This window comes from Hemitrygon akajei, chromosome 2, assembly GCF_048418815.1.
Source record: "Hemitrygon akajei chromosome 2, sHemAka1.3, whole genome shotgun sequence".
Classification (NCBI taxonomy): domain Eukaryota; kingdom Metazoa; phylum Chordata; class Chondrichthyes; order Myliobatiformes; family Dasyatidae; genus Hemitrygon; species Hemitrygon akajei.
The window spans coordinates 27,381,393-27,403,258 of record NC_133125.1 but is presented as its reverse complement, the minus strand read 5'-3'; the positions used below and the strand labels follow the sequence as shown (position 1 = coordinate 27,403,258).

Genomic DNA, 21,866 nt, shown 5'->3' with positions numbered 1-21,866 from the left:
ACAAATGATTATAAAAAGTGACACATTTAAATTCAACACATAACAAATGCAAACAGCTCCGCAAAACGGGTTCCAACAATACTAACAAATCTCTTCATCCATGCTTTAAGGAAATAATCCCCATTTCTATAACCTCTCCCACAAACTACCATCACAATAAATAACCTCTGAAACTGTCGACAAATTACCCCACAGTGAGATAATCAGAAGTAGCTGCAATACATGAGTTAGGAACCTCCCTGCACTGACACTCTATCCTTTATTTAGCTTTTATTGATCACTTTCTGAAGAGTATAGCCCTCTTAGATAGTGAATTTTAAGGTTCAATACCCTGGGTGAAGAAACTTGTTTCAGGTCAGTCTGAACGATTAACACCCTTATTTTGAACCTGTGGTCCTAATTCTGAACATTCTACCAGGGGAAACATTATCCTTGTTTCTACCCTTTTATGCACAATAAGAATTATGTCTCAATATGATCACTTCTCATGCTTCTGAACCCAAGAGAGTACAGACTCATGCTACTTAATTTCTGGTGACAAGACAGGTTCTAGGAAGTGGGATCTATCTCACAAACCATTGTCCATTATCATTAAATAGGAATACCAAATCTTTTTTTATTTATTTAATTTATACATCTGAGTCCTTTCTAACGATATGAAGTCTTTATTCCTGTGCTCAAATCCTCTTGCAATAAAGGGTGGCATACCATTTGCCTTCCCAATTGTTTGCTTCATCCTGTGACAAATAAATCTGAACCTGAACCTGAACCTGAATCTGCCATTACAGGTTCAGGTTCAATATGTATAATGGCATCCAAGACCCTCTCGATACAATCACCTCCCAATCTCTTTGATTTAAACAAAAAAAAAATCCCCTTTTCTATTTATTCAAATACAGTGGATAATCACAAACTGTTCCCTTTTTTTCCCCCTACGTGCCTGGGGCTCGGTATTTCCGTCTACAATTGGATCCTCAACTTCCTCTTGGGAAAACCACAGTCAGTACAGACCGACGATAATATCCCCTCGCTGATAATCAACACAGACACACCTCAGGGGCTTGTGCTTAGCTCACTGATCTATTCTCTTTACACTCATGATTGCATAGCTAGGCACAGCTCAAATAACAACTATAAATTTACAGATGATGCTATAATCTCAGATGGAAATGAGATGACGTGCAGGAGTGAGATAATCTGAACCTCACACTCAACATCAGCAAGACAAAGGAGTTGATCTTAGAGCAAACACGAGGAAATCTGCAGATGCTGGAAATTCAAACAACAACACACACAAGTTGCTGGTGGAACACAGCAGGCCAGGCAGCATCTATAGGAGAAGCACTGTCGACGTTTCCGGCCGAGACCCTTCGTCAGGACAGTTGATCTTAGACTTCAGAAAGGGGAACTGAGGAGAACACACATCAGTCCTCATGAAGGGGGTCAGTGATATAAAGGTGGAAAAGCTTGAACTTCCTAGGTGTCAACATCTCAGAGAAACTGTACAGGGCCCAACACATTGAAATAAACATGAAGAAGCCATGCCAGCAGCTCTCTTTCATTACTTTCTATGTTTCTATGAGTTTGAGGAGATTTGTTATGTTGCCAAAGACCCTTACAAATTTCTATAGATGAACAGTGGAGACCATTCTGACTGGTTGCACCACAGACTGATATGGAGGCTCCAATGCATATGATCACAAGAGGCTACAGAGGGTTGGAGACTACCACAGGCATAACTCCCCCACATCAAGGACACCTTCAAGAGGTAGTGCCTCAAGAAAGAGGCATACCCATCATTAAGGGCCATACCATTCAGGACATACCCTCTTTTCATTACTATCTCTAATGATGAAAACAGAAACCTGAAGACCTACACTCAACAATTTAAGAATAACTTCTTCCCTTCCATCAACAGACTGCTAAACGGTCTATGAAAAATACCTCATTATTTCTTTATCTTGGTACTATTTATTTTGTAATTCATAGTCATTTTATGTCTTTGCACTACACTGCTGCTGCAAAACATCAAATTTCATATAAGATGGTAATAATAAACCTGATTCTGCTATTTCTACATTCTTTGTTTATGTTCTCAGGAACTGCTCCTGTTCACTTACTAACCAGACAACCTTGTTTGCAGCTTATTCGCATGGTCACACTGCTTTTACAAGTATCATCACACTACAGTTTTAATGAGCTTCTTTTGTCTACTTATTTCTTACAAAGATTTTCAACCTGAAATGTTAGCCATTTCCCTTCTCCAATATACACCCTACTAAGAAATATTTAGACCATTTTTGTTTCCATTTTAGATTTACAGCACCTGTTTTTTTAATTTTCACTTACTGGAGTAGAAAATGTTGGTCAAATGATATATAATTTCTATCTTTGATATTTTCCTCAGTGTTCTGAAATGCAATCCACCTGGCTAATGCGACCTTTGTACATTTTCATTGCTACCAACCATCTCCATTTTTATGCAATGCAAGTGAAGAGCCAAGTCCTCAACATCTAAATCAAACTTTCTAACTTAAAATAATTGAAGAGCAATGGAACTGTTTTTGTAAAGGGTTGAAGACCTTAAACAATAGTAAACAATTGCCTATTTGACCATGAATCAACCCAATCCTTATTTAACAAAAACTACTTAATTGCTGTTACAATGATTTGAGTGCTATTTGAGTTAGTCATTGATCTACTTTCACTGTGATTTCTTTTCTTCCCCCCACTCTTCCCATACAATTTTTAAATTCATCCAGATTCTTAAATTATGATCCCAAAATTTATCATAAATTTCATTTTGTTTATTTATATTTAATCTCAATATCTTTCATAAACAAAGAAGTTTTTACATTGACTTTCCTTTTCCCTTTTGTGGGAATGTCTCTGATTTTCAGTCAAACTATTTTCTCTAAAGGTCTTTTGTTGCTCATTTACTATTTTGCTTGTTAATCTTTGATTACAAACATGCCCAGATCACTTAACAACTCACTGAAATTATCCCTCCTCCATATCCCCTTCTTTCCCATATCACATCTAATCCTAATTATATGATCACCATTTCCCAAATGACTTCCCACCAGCCCATCCACCATTGAAATGAGAGCTTATTCCTCTATTTAACACTTCTCTCACTGGACTGGAAAACATACTGACCTAGGATGTTCCCTTGTAGAATTTCAGAAATTACGCTACTTTTCCTTTTACAGTGTTATTTCCATTATTAATAGGATAACTAAAATTCTCTCATTATCCCTACTACTCCAACTCCTGCATTTCTCCCAAGTACGAAGTGCACATTCCGCATTTGAGCCAGTCCTCAGTTAATGCCGTTGTATCAAAATGGCACGCAGTTATTTGAGCCTGCAGCCCACAATAGTATGACTAGACTTACAAGTATTTGTAAGTATACAGTATATGTGTAACACCTTCTTAGATAACCCTGTAACTTTTCATCTCATCCACCCCATTACTATATTAATACTTTCCTGAATATTTTCTTTTTCTTATCTCTCTCTGCTGTACTCTGTCTCGTCTCTTCTGCTTAAGCCCATTGCACCCATCTCCCCCACCCCCATCAAATTAATTCAACCTCCCTCAATATATTTCCTCTATTTCCTGAGGAGACTGAGGTCCTTTAACATCTGCAGGACGATGCTGAGCATGTTCTACGAGTCTGTGGTTCTGTTCTACTATGTTTGCTGTTGTGTGCTGGGGCAGCAGGCTGAGGGTAGCAGACACCAACAGAATCAACAAACTCATTCACAAGGCCGGTGATGTTGTGGGGGTTTAACTAGACACTCTGACGGTGGTGTCTGAAAAGAGGATGCTGTCCAAGTTGCATGCCATCTTGGACAATGTCTCCCATCCACTCCATAATGTACTGGTTAGGCACAGGAGTACATTCAGCCAGAGACTCATTCCACCGAGATGTAACACTGAGCGTCATAGGAAGTCATTCCTGCCTGTGGCCATCAAACTTTACAACTCCTCCCTTGGAGTGTCAAACACTCTGAGCCAATAGGCTGGTCCTGGCCTTATTTCCACTTGGCATAACTTACTTATTATTATTTAATTATTTCTGGTTTTATTTTGCTATATTTCTACTCTATTCTTGGTTGGTGCAACTGTAACGAAACCCAATTTCCCTCGGGATCAATAAAGTATGTCTGCCTGTCAGTATAACACAAGCAGCACCAGCTAACATCCCTAAGGACATGGACAACATACTGGTCCCATTAAAGAGCAACAAGCTCATTTTGTGTAGGTCCTCATTAGGTGTAAATATCAACAAATAGATCATCACTCACCAATCTTTCCATAGGCATCTAAAGCAGTCTGAACAACCTTTTCTCCTTCTTCAACGGAATCTAGAAATCACAGAAAACCACATTTAGAATTGCTAAATGAAAATCAAATTGCATATTGCTTGTAAAATATCCTCAGAATTCCAAGTGTATAGAACATCCATTGCCTTCTTATTGCACAACTCAACCATAGCTTTAATCTTACTTCAATTTTCTAAATGTTAATGCATTTACTGAACAAGTTTTTGAACATTTGCTACAGATTAATTAAATCAGTTGCCAGTGCTTTAAAAGGAATCAGAGCCCTGGTGATTGGAAAAAGAGGATGGGAATCACAGCCCTGTTGAGCAAAGAAGCATGGGAATGAGTCATGAAATGCTGGAGCAAGCACGGAAACCGGAGCCAGGTGAATGGAAATGTAGCTCAGAAATCAGGGTCTGAATGTGTTAGAATGAGCTGGGAACCAAAACCCAGGTAAGGGACAAGGGAGGGTAGAAAACATCTACTTAACAAGCCAGTTACCAAACCATTAGGATTTTCAAATAGTTGGACAGCAGACAGTTAAGAGTTTTACTGTATTACATCTATTTCCTTTATCATTTCACAATGTTCATAGTTTCAGGACACAGCTTGGTCCACACAGATCCCACAGGCTACTATAGTACAGTGGAACATTTTGTGGTTAAAAAAAAAATCTAAGCCGAACCTATCCCTTATTATTGGAACATAGTGTTAGCCTTATCCAAATATTACCTGGCATCTAACACAACCCATGCCTACATTCTATTTCAAAAATCAATAAAACATAATACCTATTTCTAACACAACAAATACCTCTACCGCAATTGTGCAAAAGAGAATAAATATTTACAGAAATCAATGATGAACTAAGCAGAAACAAGAACAGAAAAGCAAAATAATATTGAAGGCCAAAGGAAATGCTGTCACAATAACTTTATGAAAATATTGTGCTATATCAATCCTTACAAGTTTAACCTTTGTTTCTCTATGTGAAGTAAACTTACAAAATGCAGTGATTGGATTAGTATTCCATTTTGATTTTCAGGCTAATATTGTTTTAGGGCTGCTACAGCAGCTCTCTTTCCATCCTGGGTACACTTATTAATTTCACATAACGCAGAAGACACTGCTATAGTCATAAACTTGGAACAGACTTCCAGCCCAAAAATGTTTTGCTGGTAATACAAAGTCAAATAGTCTCATAACAATTCTGACATCCAGGAACTAAATCAGTTTAGAGACACAAGCCATGGAGAGTGAAATGTTAAAAGAAAAGCGCTGCAAATAATCACACAAGAAAGAAAAGCTGAATAAGCCATACAGGTTATAAGACCTGTTACGTACCCGTGGGTATCCTGTACTTTTCACTTGACAGTGGTGTTGAAGCTATACTGGACTTAAGGTAGTGGTCTTGTGATGGTGGACTTTCCCGCCAGTAGAGGTCATGTGACAGGTTTTTTTTAAAACAGGGTATAAAAGGAGGACCCCTCCCTGTGAGGAGGGGCAGTTCGTGGCTGGATTTGCCGTTTTGACTCCATGCCACTGTGTGGTCCAATATTATGACACAGCTTGGTTGAAAGATGGAGTTTTATTTAATGCCTAAAGTTTAAAAGGTCATTGCCAGCAGTTTCTTTATAATACAGCCAGTTAAAAATCAGTGGAGAGTGAAGATCGGAGTTCCAGAGCTAAAAGATCGAGGAAAGTCAATTTCGACAGTGAAACAGGTTCGACCTTGTTTGATCCTCATTCGGGAAGGAATTCGTTGGCTATCCCCGTGGTAACCCCTGTGAATAGCAGAAAGGGTTGGGTACAGTTTTGTAAAGGAAAGGTCAATGCCTCTAAGCCGTTTCATTTTCATCTTCGTAAATTCTCCGGGAAAAGTATAGTTCGACTGGGAACCGCAACAACACCACGTGAAAGAGAATTTAAAATCATCTAAAAAGTCTCTCCTTTAATGGACTGTAAGGATTTTGAACTTTTGCAGTACTACTTTGAAGAACTGTTTTTGCAACATCGCTTTAAGAACTGTTTAAGCTTTATTACTTTAAGAACTGTTTAAGCTGCCGCACAGCAGCTGATTTCTGGTTACGTTAGTGGTTTGTTTACTTTTGGGGATTTGTTTTTCAGTGTTTAATAAATGTTCCATTTGTTATAAAAAATCCTGTTTCACTTATATATTTATTGTTGCTGAATCCGTAACAGACCTTATTCTCTTTTCTCTCCAGCAACACAGACAGCCATGCAGAATATTTCCAGGATTTCCTGTTATGTTCATTGTTACAGACACATTGGGATCAAGGTACAGTGAAAATAGGGAAGGAAAGAGAAACAAAAGAGATGAGGTAATAAAAGCATGGAAACTGTAAAATTACTTATGTTGATACTAATAAACCTAAATAGGTACTAGTAAAAAGTAAAAATATAAAATAGTTTAATTCAGAAACAAACATTGGAAATCTAGAATGTAAACACTAAATGCAGATGATATGGAATAGCCAAACTCACGTGTGGCAAGATGTTGAGTCAGAAGATAATTTGCTGTTTCTTAGTTTTATGTTAGTCTTAGCTGAATTAGCAAATGTTGGACACCACTGCTTTCTTAATAACTTATATGATTTGTACTTTTTAACAAACTCATGTATTTTACACACTTACTGGCAGAAAGCAGTATAGCAGCTAAAGCAATGGTTTATCAACTTTCTCATTGTTCACTGGCTAAATTCAAGAGAGTTTAAGAGCCCTGAGGTAATGTTAGCTATGTAAGACCCCGGTCAGACCCCACTTGGAGTACTGTGTTCAGTTCTGTCACCTCACTACAGAAAAGATGTGGAGAGAGTGCAGAGGAGATTTACAAGGATGTTATCTGGACTAGAGAGCATACCTTATGAGAATAGGTTGAGTGTACTTGGCCTTTTCCCCTTGGAGTGATGGAGGATGAGAAGTAACCTGATAGAGGTGTACAAGATGATGAGGGGCATTGATCGTGTGGATAGCCAGAGGCTTTTTCCCAGGGCTGAAATGGCTAATACAAGGGGGCATAGTTTTAAGGTGCTTGGAAATAGGTACTGAGGGGATGTCAGGGGTATTCCACACAGCGAGTGGTGGGTGTGTAGAATGCACTGCCGGCAGCAGTGGTGGAAGCGAATACAATAGGGTCTTTTAGGAGTCTCTTAGATAGGTACATGGAGCTTAGGAAAATAGAGGGCTGTGCGCTAGGGAAATTCTAGACAGTCTCTAGAGTAGGTTACATGGTCGGCACAACATTGTGGGCCAAAGGGCCTGTAATGTGCTGTAGATTTCTATGTTCCAAATATTAGCACATTACCCATGTAATATAATTGTGTTAATTATGTATTCTTAACTAACTTATGAATAAGGAATTATTTTATCTTATCTATAAAACAGACAGCTGTCATACAATAGACCGACATACAAATCCAAAGCAAACTAAATAGACAGCTGTCTATTTAGTTTGCTTTGGATTTGTATGTCTGTTTGTACTCTAAAATAAACTAAAATCTTCCAATTATGACTGTTCACCATTTTTGACTCCCAGAAGAACCCTAAGGATCAGAAATTAAACAAAGATCCAATATGAAGGAGGCAAGTGTGCAGTGTGATAATACGATGAGAGACACTGGAAGCTCAGGTTCACATTTAGACTGATGGATGCATAACAGAGCTGCACTTGTCCATTCCATTTTTTCAGTCTTTTACCAACCATAAGGCTGTACGACCCAAAGTAATTTTTCTTACAGAGTATGCAACACATTGAGAAATCCAAAACCAGCGTATATGAGGCACCAGACTACAGTTAAGAATGATTTACCTTTTAATTATACTTGATTGTGCAGCAAAGGTGATTTTCAGTTATGGCCCATGTACAGTCAATAACAGCTGAGCCAAATGCTTTTATTTACTACAGTAACATAGCCACTTACCATTAAAAAAAAAGAGCCAATGATTTGGTGCTGAGAACAAAAGCATCAATCTCCATTAGGAACCCCTATAAAGGGAGACAGAAATAAAATATTCTCCAGGGAATGGGTGGATTCTTAAATAGGAGTAGCTTAGTATTGGAATGTGCTTGACGGTGTCACGTACCCCGTGACCAGGTTACCAAACCAGCAGAAATGGAATGATACGCTGCAGTCTGTTGGTACCATAACTAGAAGTGTTTATTAGTAAACTAAGTAATACCGTACAATAAAATGCAAATATACATATAAAACAGGTTAGCAATGATATATGTAGAACTGTGGAAACAGGAATCAAAACCAAGCTCTATCGATGCCTAGGGGTAAATGAATAGTCTTAGGATGGTGCTGAGTTCAGTTCAGTTTAGGTCGAGGTAGTTGCTCTTGTACCGTTGGAGGGGGGGGGGGGGGGAGAGAGAAATAGATGGAGAGAGCACGAGCGAGAGTTGAGCAGTTGCAGCAGGCAAACCTTCCGTTATCTTCTTGTCCTGTTGTGGTCACTGACTGTGACCCCTCCGTACCAAGCTAGACCATTCTTCAGTGGTGATCCTGTCACCCAGGCGAGGGTAGACACACACACAAGCCCCCACCGGTCTGCCTTCACACACTGTGAGCCTCTGATCGATTCCCCCCCCCGAATCGATCCTCCAAACCCCTACTTTCCTGTGGGTGCACAAAGCTCCTTCAGTGTCTCGTGGCGTGTCTGCCTGTGTCTAAGCAGACCTGCTTTTATCTCCCCTGATGGGGTACCAGCCGTCCATCAACTGTCCATGTCCATCCCCTGGCCCCGCCTTGCTGTCTCAGCAGGGAATCACACAAGCAGGCAAAAGTGTCCTCGGAGCAAAAGGAAACAATCATCGAAGAAGCCATAATACTAAATCATTCTCTCTCTCTCTCTCATTATCAGCATCTGCAGCAGGAGACCTCCCCCCTCTTGTTAGCAGCATAGTTCACAGGGGGGGTCAACCTGGACCCCATCTCCACCTGGTTTGCTCATCACACATCACAACAGATAAAATGTCAAAAAATTATTTCACACTACTGATAAAGACATTAGCACCAGAAAATGTTGATGGGGCTGCAAGTCCATTACAAGCTAGAATGAAACAGCTGCAGAAACTTATGTTTCATGTAAACACTCAGTGTTCACTTTATTAGGTACTCGTGTTTGTTCGTGGTCTTCTGCTGCTGCAAGGTTTGAAGTGTTGTCCATTCAGAGATAGATAGATAGATACTTTATTCATCCCCATGGGGAAATTCAACTTTTTTTTTCCAATGTCCCATACACTTGTTGTAGCAAAACTAATTACATACAATACTTAACTCAGTAAAAAATATGATATACATCTAAATCACCATCTCAAAAAGCATTAATAATAGCTTTTAAAAAGTTCTTAAGTCCTGGCGGTAGAATTGTAAAGCCTAATGGCATTGGGGAGTATTGACCTCTTCATCCTGTCTGAGGAGCATTGCATCGATAGTAACCTGTCACTGAAACTGCTTCTCTGTCTCTGGATGGTGTTATGTAGAGGATGTTCAGAGTTATCCATAATTGACCGTAGCCTACTCAGCGTCCTTCGCTCAGCTACCGATGTTAAACTCTCCAGTACTTTGCCCACGACAGAGCCCGCCTTCCTTACCAGCTTATTAAGACGTGAGGCGTCCCTCTTCTTAATGCTTCCTCCCCAACACGCCACCACAAAGAAGAGGGCGCTCTCCACAACTGACCTATAGAACATCTTCAGCATCTCACTACAGACATTGAATGACGCCAACCTTCTGAGGAAGTACAGTCGACTCTGTGCCTTCCTGCACAAGGCATCTGTGTTGGCAGTCCAGTCTAGCTTCTCGTCTAACTGTACTCCCAGATACTTGTAGGTCTTAACCTGCTCCACACATTCTCCATTAATGATCACTGGCTCCATATGAGGCCTAGATCTCCTGCTCTTCTGCTCACCTATGCTGTAACGCATGGTTATTGCCTTCTTGTCAGCTTGAACCAGTCTGGCCATTCTCCTCTGACCTCTTTCATAACAAGCCTTTTTTGCCCACAGAACTGCCACTCACTGGGTGGTTTGCTGTTTTACACATCATTCTCTGTACAAACTCTGGAGACTGTAGTGCCATAAAATTCCAGAAGATCAGCAATCGTTGAGATACTCAAACCACTAGGTCTGGTACTAACAATCCTTCCACGGTCAAATCCGCTTAGATCACATTTCTTCCCCATTCTGATGTTTGGTCCGAACAACAAATGAACCTCTTGACCATGTCTGCATGCTTTTTGCATCGAGTTGCTACCTTGATTGGATGATTAGGTATTTGTTTTAACAAGCAGGTGTACAAGTGTACCTAATAAAGTGCCCATTAAGTGTATAGCAAGGGAAAATAAGGGAGTTGCACATTAGTTCTAAAACAATACTGATTTCAAAATCAAAGAATCCCAACATTACATCTGCAAACCGTAATTCTAGATTTGAAAAAATAAATGTTGAATTTATCAGAATTGAGTCACCCTAGGCATAACCCAAAGAACCTCAGACTGAATATCCACATATTGCAGCTCTGTATGTTTGATTCATTTATACCTTGAGTCTTCAAGTCTGATGGCAAGCCTCCAGCATGCTTGACTTCTCAATCCAGCTGAGAGGCATCACCTGCTAAGCCAAGTAACCAGGTGCATTTTGTTTCACCTGTCCGATATTTACGCCTGCCATTGCTTACAGTTGGTGCAGCCAGCATGGACCCAGTCATTTTAACAGGTTACTGAACTTGATTACAAGAGGAACTGCAGTTAAGTCATTGATTTTATTTTACTTTATCATTCATTAAAATTAATTCCTAGTAGCTGAAGTAATTTTGCTTTTTTATAATTACTTGCACCTTTTTGAATAGAACTATTTGAATGCATCTTACCATCAAAGTGCTTTAAAATCATTAAGAAAGACCTCTTGACAGCAGAAAACAATGAAATGACTTCCATATTTTTTTTGGGGAGGTGTGGGAAGGGTGATGCTCAGGTTGCCTAGTGCCCTTTGACAAACTTTTGGCTTCAGGTAACAGTACAATTACAGTCATCCTGTTCAATTAATTGCACAGAATCACATGAAGCAAGTGCAGGTGGAAAAGTGCAAGGCTTCACTATAGGCAGAAAGCCACTCAAGCATGATGCTGCCAACACATTAGTTATCCTGGCAAAATTCACACTCTGTCAAACAACATTATTCAGACACATTCTTTACAATTAGTTAACAGCAAGTATTAGCCAGAATTTATCTAGCTCAATTACCTTTCCAAATACAATTTTTCCAACACTAAGAATATGGATGGAAAAAAATTAGAAATTTCCCCCTTTTATTGGTAAAGTCAGAATAGACTACATGCCAAGGCCATTTTCAATCAACATTGTCACTACTTTGTGTTTTAATTGACTGAACGACTGATAATTTTTGTTTCTTTTTTCCACTACAAATACCAAAGGCAAACAAACAATAAACAAAAAACCATGCCAAAAATAAAACTGCAACAGTATGACCACAACCTATTGTTACAACATCATGAAATCATCCTTCAGCGAAGGTTTCAAGCCTAATCAATGTTTTCTCTCATCTGTGATGACCAGTGTGTGCAAGAATTTTGTGCTGTGCATTTTTTGCCCAGTGACAACAATATGTACACACTGAATAATTTCTTCAATAAAAACAGTATAAATAAGCCAGTTCTAAAATCTGCAGTCATCGCAAATTCCATATAGTCAACACCATCCACATCAGAAAGCAGAAAAGGAAATGTAATTGCATACAATCGTGAAATATATTTAACATACCAACGAGGTATTGAGTTACAACCTTTTGTGCGGTTTAAATTCTTTGCGCACTAATAGTAAAAGATGTGTGCATGTGCACACCTTAGAGGGAACAATGGATATAATTAGTGAGGACATTTACAAAAGCTACAATTTGATGTTCGTTAATAGTTAAAAAGGGTAGTTAAGTTGTCTCAAATATTATATTCCTGGTAGTTAAACTGTTACGATCTTCTACAGCCTAGTCAGGAATCAGATACTGATGCATTTCTAAAGTAAAATAAGGGAAATGTTAAACTGAAATTTTAAAAAAAGATAAACACAATACCATAGTTGGCCACAGCATTGCCTCCTTTTGCCCTTATTTCTTCCACCACTCTATCTGCAGCAGATGAACTTTTGCCTTGTCCTTTGAAGTCACCACCAAGGTCATTTACTGAAGAGAAATAAAAGGACACATATTATAGATAAAAAGTATTATTTCAAGCTTCTATGACGTGGGCAGGGACACATAAGCAAGAGTAGTAGATTCAATCCCCAAACTCTTTTATTTAGAAATTTACGCTTCATTTTAACAGTATTTCTGTATGTCTCCTAAAACTAAATCATAATATCTCCTCATCTAAGTTCAATTTAATTATGTCATTTTTCATCCCTCTAAACTCCAGCACATACAAACCTGTCCATTATCTTGGTCTATTCTAGGTCTGCTAAACGTTTTTCAGACTGCATCCAATGCACCACTTATTCCTTAAATAAAGAGATTAATACATACATCTGTGGTTCTCGATGTGGGCCATATGGACACCAGGGAGTCACGCCGATGTCGTACTGGCCACAAGTTTAAAAAAAATACAAGAAACTAGGGGCCACAAGAGTTTCTGAATGGACCATGATAAGTTTCCTGTTTTAATGAAATATTACTAAAATATATAAATAAAAAACAAATGTATATAATTTAATTGAAACCTGAATTAAATGAATGTGAAAATATACTAATGATGCAAATAAGGCAGCAAAACAGCTTAGTCTGTGTGTAAGTGTACGTGGGTGGGGTGAGGTTTGGCCCATCAATCATTACCTCTGTTCCTGCTTAACCCTGCACAAATGACATCAACTTCATCAATACAAATGTATGGCTCAAGATAGTCTTTTTCATCAACTTTGTGAGGAAAATGAAAAAGATTTTGAATGGCTACTAATGTATACAGAGGCCCGATGGTAATCAAAAGGTAGTTGCCTTGTTGCACTTTGGGGTAGTACTGCAGCATTTCTAAGTGATAAGCAGCTTGGAGAACAAATTGCTGCTGCTAAGTGTGACAGATTTTATCTGTCAAATACATTTGAAAAACTGAATTTATTAATCAAACAGTTACAAGGAAAAGTCTGTAATCTCATATCATGCAACGAGGCTATTACCACTTTCCTTGGAAAACTCAAACTTTTCAGCAGCAATATTGGACATTTGAGTGTTTATGGAAGTCCCTTCACTGGCCACTTTTAATATAGAATTACATATGATGAAATGATTGTTTATCTTGATCATTTGAAACAACTGCACACTGATATGGAACTTCAGTTCAAAGACCTACTGGAGATGCATATTCCAGATTGGGTGGTGGATGCATTTGAGGTGAATGTGGATGATGTTGACACCACATCACAAGAATGTCTTATTGAGCTGCAGAGTGATTTAACAACTCAAGCAGAACTTGAACAGAGAAAGCAAAATTTCTGGATAATTAGTGATGTTCTGTGAGAAAGCAAAGTTGTTTATAACTGGATTTCCCAATACTCATCTAATTGAATGTGGTTTTAGTCAAGCTCTTCATCTGCTATCAGAAGCTTGTACAGTTTTGATGTTCTGAAAAGAGGTGATCTTTGATTACCCTTAACCAAGTTGCAACCAGATATTCAAAAACCTTGCTAGTTTGCATCAGTCACAAGGATCTCACTAAATACCCAAACAATATTAAACACTTCTTCATTAGTGTTGAAAGAGTATCATAGATATTATAAATAAAGTATCCGATTCAGAGCTTTGAAATAGTTTTATTTTTCATATACACCTGTAACATTATATTTAACATATAATACCTATAACCTGATAAAACAGAAATAAGGACCGTATATTAGAATAATTAGTATAGCTGACCAAAAAAAACTTAGGAAGTAATGGAAACAATGGAGGGTGGGGTTCATGGGGGTAAATGAAAATCATAAGAATAAATGGCAGGATACTTGGTAGTGTGGAGGAGCAGAGGGATCTGGGGGTACATATCCACAGATCCCTGAAAGTTGCCTTACAGGTAGATAGGGTAGTTAAGAAAGCTTATAGGGTGTTAGCTTTCATAAGTCGAGGGATAGAGTTTAAGAGGCGCAATGTAATGATGCAGCTCTATAAAATTCTAGTTAGGCCACACTTGGAGTACTGTGACTAGTTCTGGTCGCCTCACTGTAGGAAGGATGTGGAAGCATTGGAAAGGGTACAGAGGAGATTTACCAGGATGCTGCCTGGTTTAGAGAGTATGGATTATGATCAGAGATTAAGGGAGCTAGGGCTTTACTCTTTAGAAGATGAGAGGAGACATGAAAGAGGTGTACGAAATATTAATAGACAGAGTGGACAGCTAGCGCCTCTTCCCCAGGGCACCACTGCTCAGTACAAGAGGACATGGCTTTAAGGTAAGGGGAGGGAAGTTCAAGGGGGATATTAGAGGAAGATTTTTCTAATAATAGAGGAGAGTGGTTGGTGCGTGGAATGCACTGCCTGAGTCAGTGGTGGAGGCAGATACACTAGTGAAGTTTAAGAGACTACTGGACAGGTATATGGAGGAATTTAAGGTGGGGGTTTATATGGGAGGCAGGGTTTGAGGGTCGGCACAACATTGTGGGCCAAAGGGCCTGTAATATGCTGTACTGTTCTATGTTCTATAAGTGGGCCTTGAGCAGAAAAAGATTGAGAACCACTGCCGAGGTAGGACTATATTTGTCATCTCATCCATCCCTTCTCAAACCGTAATCCAATTCTTCTAGAAGTAAACAACATTTTTAGCTGTCCTAATTACTTGTTGCCATGTACACCAAGACCTCTTTGCACCTCAGATCTTCTGTTCCTTTTTCCGACTAAAAAATCCTATCAAAATGGAAGATTTCATATATACTTCATACTTTATACTCCATTTGCCAGATCTTTTTCCACTTACTTAACCCATCTACATCCCTTTGATATCATTCTGGTTAAGGTGCACTAAACTCATTCCTAAGACATTCATTCATCTTTTAATGAGGACAAATAAAACAAATTTTCTCTGGTCCATACCCTCTATAATTCAGTTGACTTCCTTACTATTGATTTCCAATCATCTTGAGAAATAACAATATCTACATAATTAATTCAGTATTAAAACCAGAAGCTGAAAATGTGGTGTAAAACTTATTAGAAGCAAGAATTTTTAAGAAAATAATAATATACTAAAGGCAATGAAATTATATGAACACAATATTGGGTGTTATATATTACAATGTTAAAGCTGCTCCACAGTTTAAAGTCTTGTATTGCAATTGTGAAAAAAAAAGTGCTTTACTGAAGCAATAAAACTCAATTAAATCATTCACTGGCAGTCCATCTAACTGTAATCAGCATTCAGAGAATTACTGCTTTGAGAACACGACTTAAGGCACTGAGACCAGGAAACCCTGGCTCAATTTTGAACTGTGCTAAGATGTTAATAAAATCTCAGCCAAGCAAGCACTTGGGAGAAAATTAAGCATCATTCTTACCTTGACTGCAGAAAATGCATTGCTTGTGCATACAGCACTAACAATCATAATGGGTTTACTTATGCCTTCTAAATTCATACAGGCAAATGGAATTCACCAATGCTGAGAGTACATGGAAGATGGTTTCTTGGTTGAAACATTAGTCATTTTTCATGCCCACAGCAGCACAATCCAGAGTGTCAACATCTCAGAAGATTTGGGGGTACTTAGCTCCAAATTAAAACACAAAATACACATTATGAGGAATAGGAATTTGAACTTCAAGAGCACTTACCAACAACAGAAGCTCCTCTTTCTGCAAATAATAATGCATATTCTCTTCCTAAACCTTTAAAAACAAAAAATAAACTTCAAAAAAAAGTTCATCCAATACTACCACGGCAATATATTCAATTCACGAATCACTTACTGTGCAAATTGTTCATGTCAGTTCTGGTTCTTTTCCCTGTCACTTTTGTTCTCTTTTCCCTAATTCTTGCAAAAGGTCGTCATGCTCCTGCCATTATCTACATCCACTCTTAAGATCCCTCAGGAATATGTGTTTTAATCACATCATCTTTCACTCTTCTAAACTAAGCAGATACAAAACAAGCCCGTCTAAACCTTTCCCTGTCCATCCCAGGTTTTAATGTATTGAACCTTTTACAGAATAAATTAAACATCCTTAAATAAGGAGACCGATACTGTAGGTAGTATCCACTGTAATCTCATCAATCCTCATCCCAAACCATAATCTCTTTATCTAATTCCTTTGACTTCCTTTTAATTGAATTTCAATTACTTTGAGAAGTAACATTTATCTTGATAATTATCTAGCTTATTAAAAACTATAAGCTGGAAAACAGAGTGTGAAACTTATTATAAGAAAGAAAATAAGATGATACTAAAACAATAAAGTCTATGAACACACTATTGGTTATTGTAATGTTAAAACTGCTCTACAGTTTATAATCCTCAATTTCAATTGTGAATGGAAGAAAATACAATCCTTTACTCAAGCAATACAATTCACTTAAATCATTCACTAGCATTCTAACTAATTATCAACATCATTCAGACAATTACTGCTTTGAGACACGACTTCAGCATGAGACTAGGAGATGCTGACAATACATTCCAAGCACTGACCACTCATTGCGTAAATAGATCATGTCAGTTTTGGTTCTTTTGCTAGACACTTTTGTTCTCTTTTTTTTCCCTAATACTTGACTTCTCCATCAATTAAATCAAGTTCTCTTTGACTTCATTGCTATGCCCTTAAATACCTGCATCAGTACCACTACCGGTTTATGGTAAAACTCGATTTCCCAGTCTCTCCGCATAACTAAAGACACCAAAAACTACAGGTGACGACAACACACAAAAAACCTAGAGGAACTCAAGAGGTCAGGCAGCATCTATAGAGGGAAATGTACAGTCAACATTTCAGGTTGAGACCTTTCATCAGGACTGGAAAGGAAGAAGGGAGGTGGCCAGTATAAAAAGATAGGGGGGAAGGGGAGAAGGGGTAGAGCAAGAATTGGCAGGTGATAGATCCAGCTGAGGGGGTGGGTGAGGAAGGGAGAAGAGTGGGAATGAAGCAAACAGCTGGAAGGTGAAAGGTGGAAGTGGCAAAGGGTTGATGATGAAATCTGATAGGACAGTGGACCATAAAATAAAGGGAAGCAGGTGCAGAAGGAATTCAGCGAGAGGATTGTGTGGGTGATGGGCAGATGGGGAAGGGGAGGAGAAAGAGTGATAGGCGCCAATCAGATCAAGAAAAGAAAGGTAAGGGTCAGAGGGGAATTGTTACCAAAGGTTAGAGAAATCAGCGTTTGTGCTGTCAGTTTGGAGACTAACACAGTGGAATTAGAGATGGTGTTTTTCTATTCTGCGTGCAGGCTCAACTCAGCAGAGTAGGCCTTGGGCATACATGTTGGTGTGGGACTGAGAAATAGATTTAAAATTGCTGGCCAGGACTAGGAGGATTGTTAGGTGCATGAATGGTAGTAACAGGAGGTGGCATAGGGGCAGGTGCAACTCTCAGCCCATTTGCAGGGATAAGAGCCTGGAAAGGGAAGGAGGAGCAGACAAGGGAGTCATGGAGAGAGGGTTCCCTGTGGGTGATGGTGTTTGGAGTACAGGGAAGAGTGCCTGGTGGTGGGATGCCACTGGAGGTGATAGAAGATGCAGAGGATAGCTTGTGTAGGCAGGTGGGGGGCCTGGGGAGGAGGGTGGAATGAGGTAAGGGAAGGCGAAGGTGAAGGCTCCATCTTTAGCAGTGTGCGGTGAGGAAGACGGAAGATTCCATTTTCTCTAACAGACAGAAGAATGGAGAAAGGGAATTACGTTTTTACAAGTAACAGAGTGGGAAGAGACATAATCAAGGTAACTCTGGGAGTCTGTCTCCTGAGATGGAGACAGTGAGATGAAGAAAGGAGAGGGGTGTTGAGACATTAATCAAGTAAATATGAGGGCAGGGTGGAAGTTTAAAAAGTTGATGCAACTGTCAATGCAGTGGAGAAAGAGTAGGGAAGCATTGCCAGTGTAGATTTGGAAAACACATTGCACCACAAACCCAACAATAAGGCAGGTATTTCTCAGGCCCATACGAGCGCCTGGGAGAACGCCTTTGGTCTAGAGAAAGTGTGAGGATCCAAAAGAGTTAGTGAGTATAAACATAAGTTGTGTCAGATGGAGGAGGTTAGAGGTGGCAGAGCCAGTGGGTCTGTTATCCAGAAAGAAACTGAGAGCCCCAAGGGCTTCCTAAAAGGGGAGGGGGGAATGAAAGCATACAAGGACCACGTATCCATGGTGAAAATTAGGCAGTTAGGGCAAGAGTACTAAAAACTGATCAAGTGGTGAAAGTGTACAGGGATGTCAGTAGGAAGAGACTTGATAGAGTATGGTGTCAAGATACAAGTTCAGTAGAGCAGAACAAGCAGGAACTATGGGCTACTTAACCAAAGTGCCTCGTTCCTGGAATCACTATGAAACCTATATTTCTCTTAATTCAAAAATTAGAGCAAAAAAGTTAATTTCCTAAAAGTAAATTAGAACCCCTCCAACTGTTATCAGCTTGCTGACATTAAGTCCTCTTTTATTTGAAGATTGTCTAAGTGACAAAGAGGACTGCAGGTAGAGGAACTTAGAGGAAAAAGAACCACTGGAGAAACTCAACAGTCAAACAGCATCTGCAGAGGCAAATACACAGCCAACATCCTGATGCAGGGTCTTGGCCTGAATTGTCAATCTTCTCTTTGCCTGCACAGATGCTGCTCAATCTGCTGAGCTCCTCCAGTAGATCACCTGATGAAAGGTCAACTCTGCTTCTATCTGCAAAGATGCTGACCAACTTGCTGAACATTCAAAGACACTACATTACAACCACAGAGAAGCCCTACACAACAAGCAAAAGGAACCCACCTCTTGTCCTGCCACTGGATACCACATTGGCCTCTCCAGAACCCCCATAACCAAGCAGATATCATCCTCAATCACAAGAGACCGCCCAAGAATGTACCACTTAATTTGTATGTTTAGTGTTTAAAAAAATAAATAAACCATTTGGGGAGTCAATTCCTTGTTATGTTTATTATTTATTCCATGTAAATGTTAAAACCAAACGTACAGCTTTTAGCTTAGTAATGCTTCCAAAATAGTTCATGAACCTGTTTAAATGCGAAGAGTTGTACTTGTGTTTTCGAATAAACAACAGAAAGTGTCATTTTAAACTCAAAATGGCAAAAACACATAGCAATAGAATACACGGATTTGGAAAAAACATATCGTCATCAAAGAAAAGCAAATAAAAACTAAACGTAGTGAATTCATGCAAGTTTGTAAACCCTGAGCACCATCAGTGATTGCAAGATTGGACAGGAGGAGGAGTATAGGAAACTGATACAGGACTTTGTGATATGGTGCAACTCAAACTACCTGCGTCTCACTATCACCAAGACCAAGGAGATGGTGGTGGACTTTAGGAGATCTAGGCCTCATATGGAGCCAGTGATCATTAATGGAGAATGTGTGGAGCAGGTTAAGACCTACAAGTATCTGGGAGTACAGTTAGACGAGAAGCTAGACTGGACTGCCAACACAGATGCCTTGTGCAGGAAGGCACAGAGTCGACTGTACTTCCTTAGAAGGTTGGCGTCATTCAATGTCTGTAGTGAGATGCTGAAGATGTTCTATAGGTCAGTTGTGGAGAGCGCCCTCTTCTTTGTGGTGGCGTGTTGGGGAGGCAGAATTAAGAAGAGGGACGCCTCATGTCTTAATAAGCTGGTAAAGAAGGCGGGCTCTGTCGTGGGCAAAGTACTGGAGAGTATAACATCGGTAGCTGAGCGAAGGGCGCTGAGTAGGCTACGGTCAATTATGGAAAACCCTGAACATCCTCTACATAGCACCATCCAGAGACAGAGAAGCAGTTTCAGCGACAGGTTACTATCGATGCAATGCTCCTCAGACAGGATGAAGAGGTCAATACTCCCCAATGCCATTAGGCTTTACAATTCAACCGCCAGGAGTAAGATATGTTAAAGTGCCGGGGTTGATTGTATTTAATGTATTTAAGTAAACTACTTAAGAACTTTTTAAAAGCTATTATTAATGCTTTTTGAGAGTGATTTAGATGCATATCATATTTTTACTGAGTTAAGTATTGTATGTAATTAGTTTTGCTACAACAAGTGTATGGAACATTGGAAAAAATGTTGAATTTCCCCATGGGGATGAATAAAGTATCTATCTATCTATCTAAGTTGCCGACCTTTAACCACAGCCCAGCTGCTCTGGCTCCCCCATTTCAACACTTCGCCGCTTCCCAACACGCAGAACCATTTTTTTTTTTAAAGCTCAGCAAACATAAAGTACACCGACCTCCTCCAGCCCCCGTCACCAGTGCCACCTTCCCGTCGAAGCGCAAAGGAACGGCCATTTCTCAGCCCTCGTTAGGCGGACGCCGCAGAGCAGACGCAATGCTGACGCGCACTGCGCACTGCACCCTGGGTGGCGTAGTTCCAAACCGCGACGCGTCGCCAACTGAGTTGTCATTCAGCGTTAACAACTTCTATTTGTAAAAGTTTAATGGTGATTGGCAAACCAACATAAGGTGCATTACCGGCACCTACTGAGTTAGGAAATCCACTTACGCATATATCATCAAATATATCCCAATTTGTTTTTTTCTTAATTCCATCTGGGGATGAGAACTTTTTCTCTGATACGCATCCATTCCCAATGTACATTCACAGATGGCCCCCGGTTTTCGAACGTTCCATTTACGACAACTCGCTGTTACGAAAGACTTACATTAGTACCTGTTTTCACTAACCAAAGAGGATTTTCGCTTTTACGAGAAAAGGACGCCCACTTTATACGTGCGTTTACCCCAAGAAAGACTACAATGACCGTGAAGCCTTGTGCGGGCAGATGTTTGCGCTTGCGCATGCGCGTGCGTATGCGTGTACGCGCGTACGCATATACGTGCGTGTGCGTGCCGATTTTTTTCTCCAAATCGATTTTGGCTCGCTGCCTTTCCGAGTTTTATAAGTGCAACTACACCGTACCTACAATATTTCTACTTTATATAGCATGTAAATTTATTATATAATTCCAGCTTTTACTATATGTTAGTGTTATTTTAGGTTTTATGTGTTACTTGCTTTGATTTGGTAGGTTATTTTTTTGGTTCTGGGAACGCTCAAAAAAGTTTCCCATATAAATTAATAGTAATTGCTTCTTCGAATTACGACATTTCGGATTACAAACTGTTTCATAGGAACGCTCTGCCTTCGGATTGCGGGGGGCGGGGGGATCTGTACTGTAATGGGGAAATGATCACTCCCCTCTGTTGTATCATTGCATACTTCCCAGTTACACACACTTGCTGTATCCTCAGAAAGTTATGTAAGATCTTTGACAGAAACACGGATGATAAGTAGATTTATTACTGCCCTCCTACCATCATTCAGGCACACCACTTTTCTT

At 39.5% G+C, this 21,866-nt stretch overlaps 1 protein-coding gene across 1 annotated transcript in view; it reads right to left on the bottom strand.

The window, feature by feature from the left end:
• hsd17b4 (hydroxysteroid (17-beta) dehydrogenase 4) overlaps nt 1-20,892 on the bottom strand; it is a 103,262-nt gene extending 82,370 nt beyond the window's left edge. Inside the window, exons 1-4 of the mRNA XM_073069210.1 lie at nt 20,757-20,892; nt 16,171-16,224; nt 12,442-12,549; nt 4,314-4,373 (exon numbers count right to left, since the gene is read on the bottom strand). Coding sequence (XP_072925311.1) covers nt 4,314-4,373; nt 12,442-12,549; nt 16,171-16,224; nt 20,757-20,814 — 280 coding nt within the window. The 5' untranslated portion in view covers nt 20,815-20,892. The remainder of the gene's footprint in view (nt 1-4,313; nt 4,374-12,441; nt 12,550-16,170; nt 16,225-20,756) is intronic.
• Between the last annotated feature and the right edge of the window lie 974 nt (nt 20,893-21,866).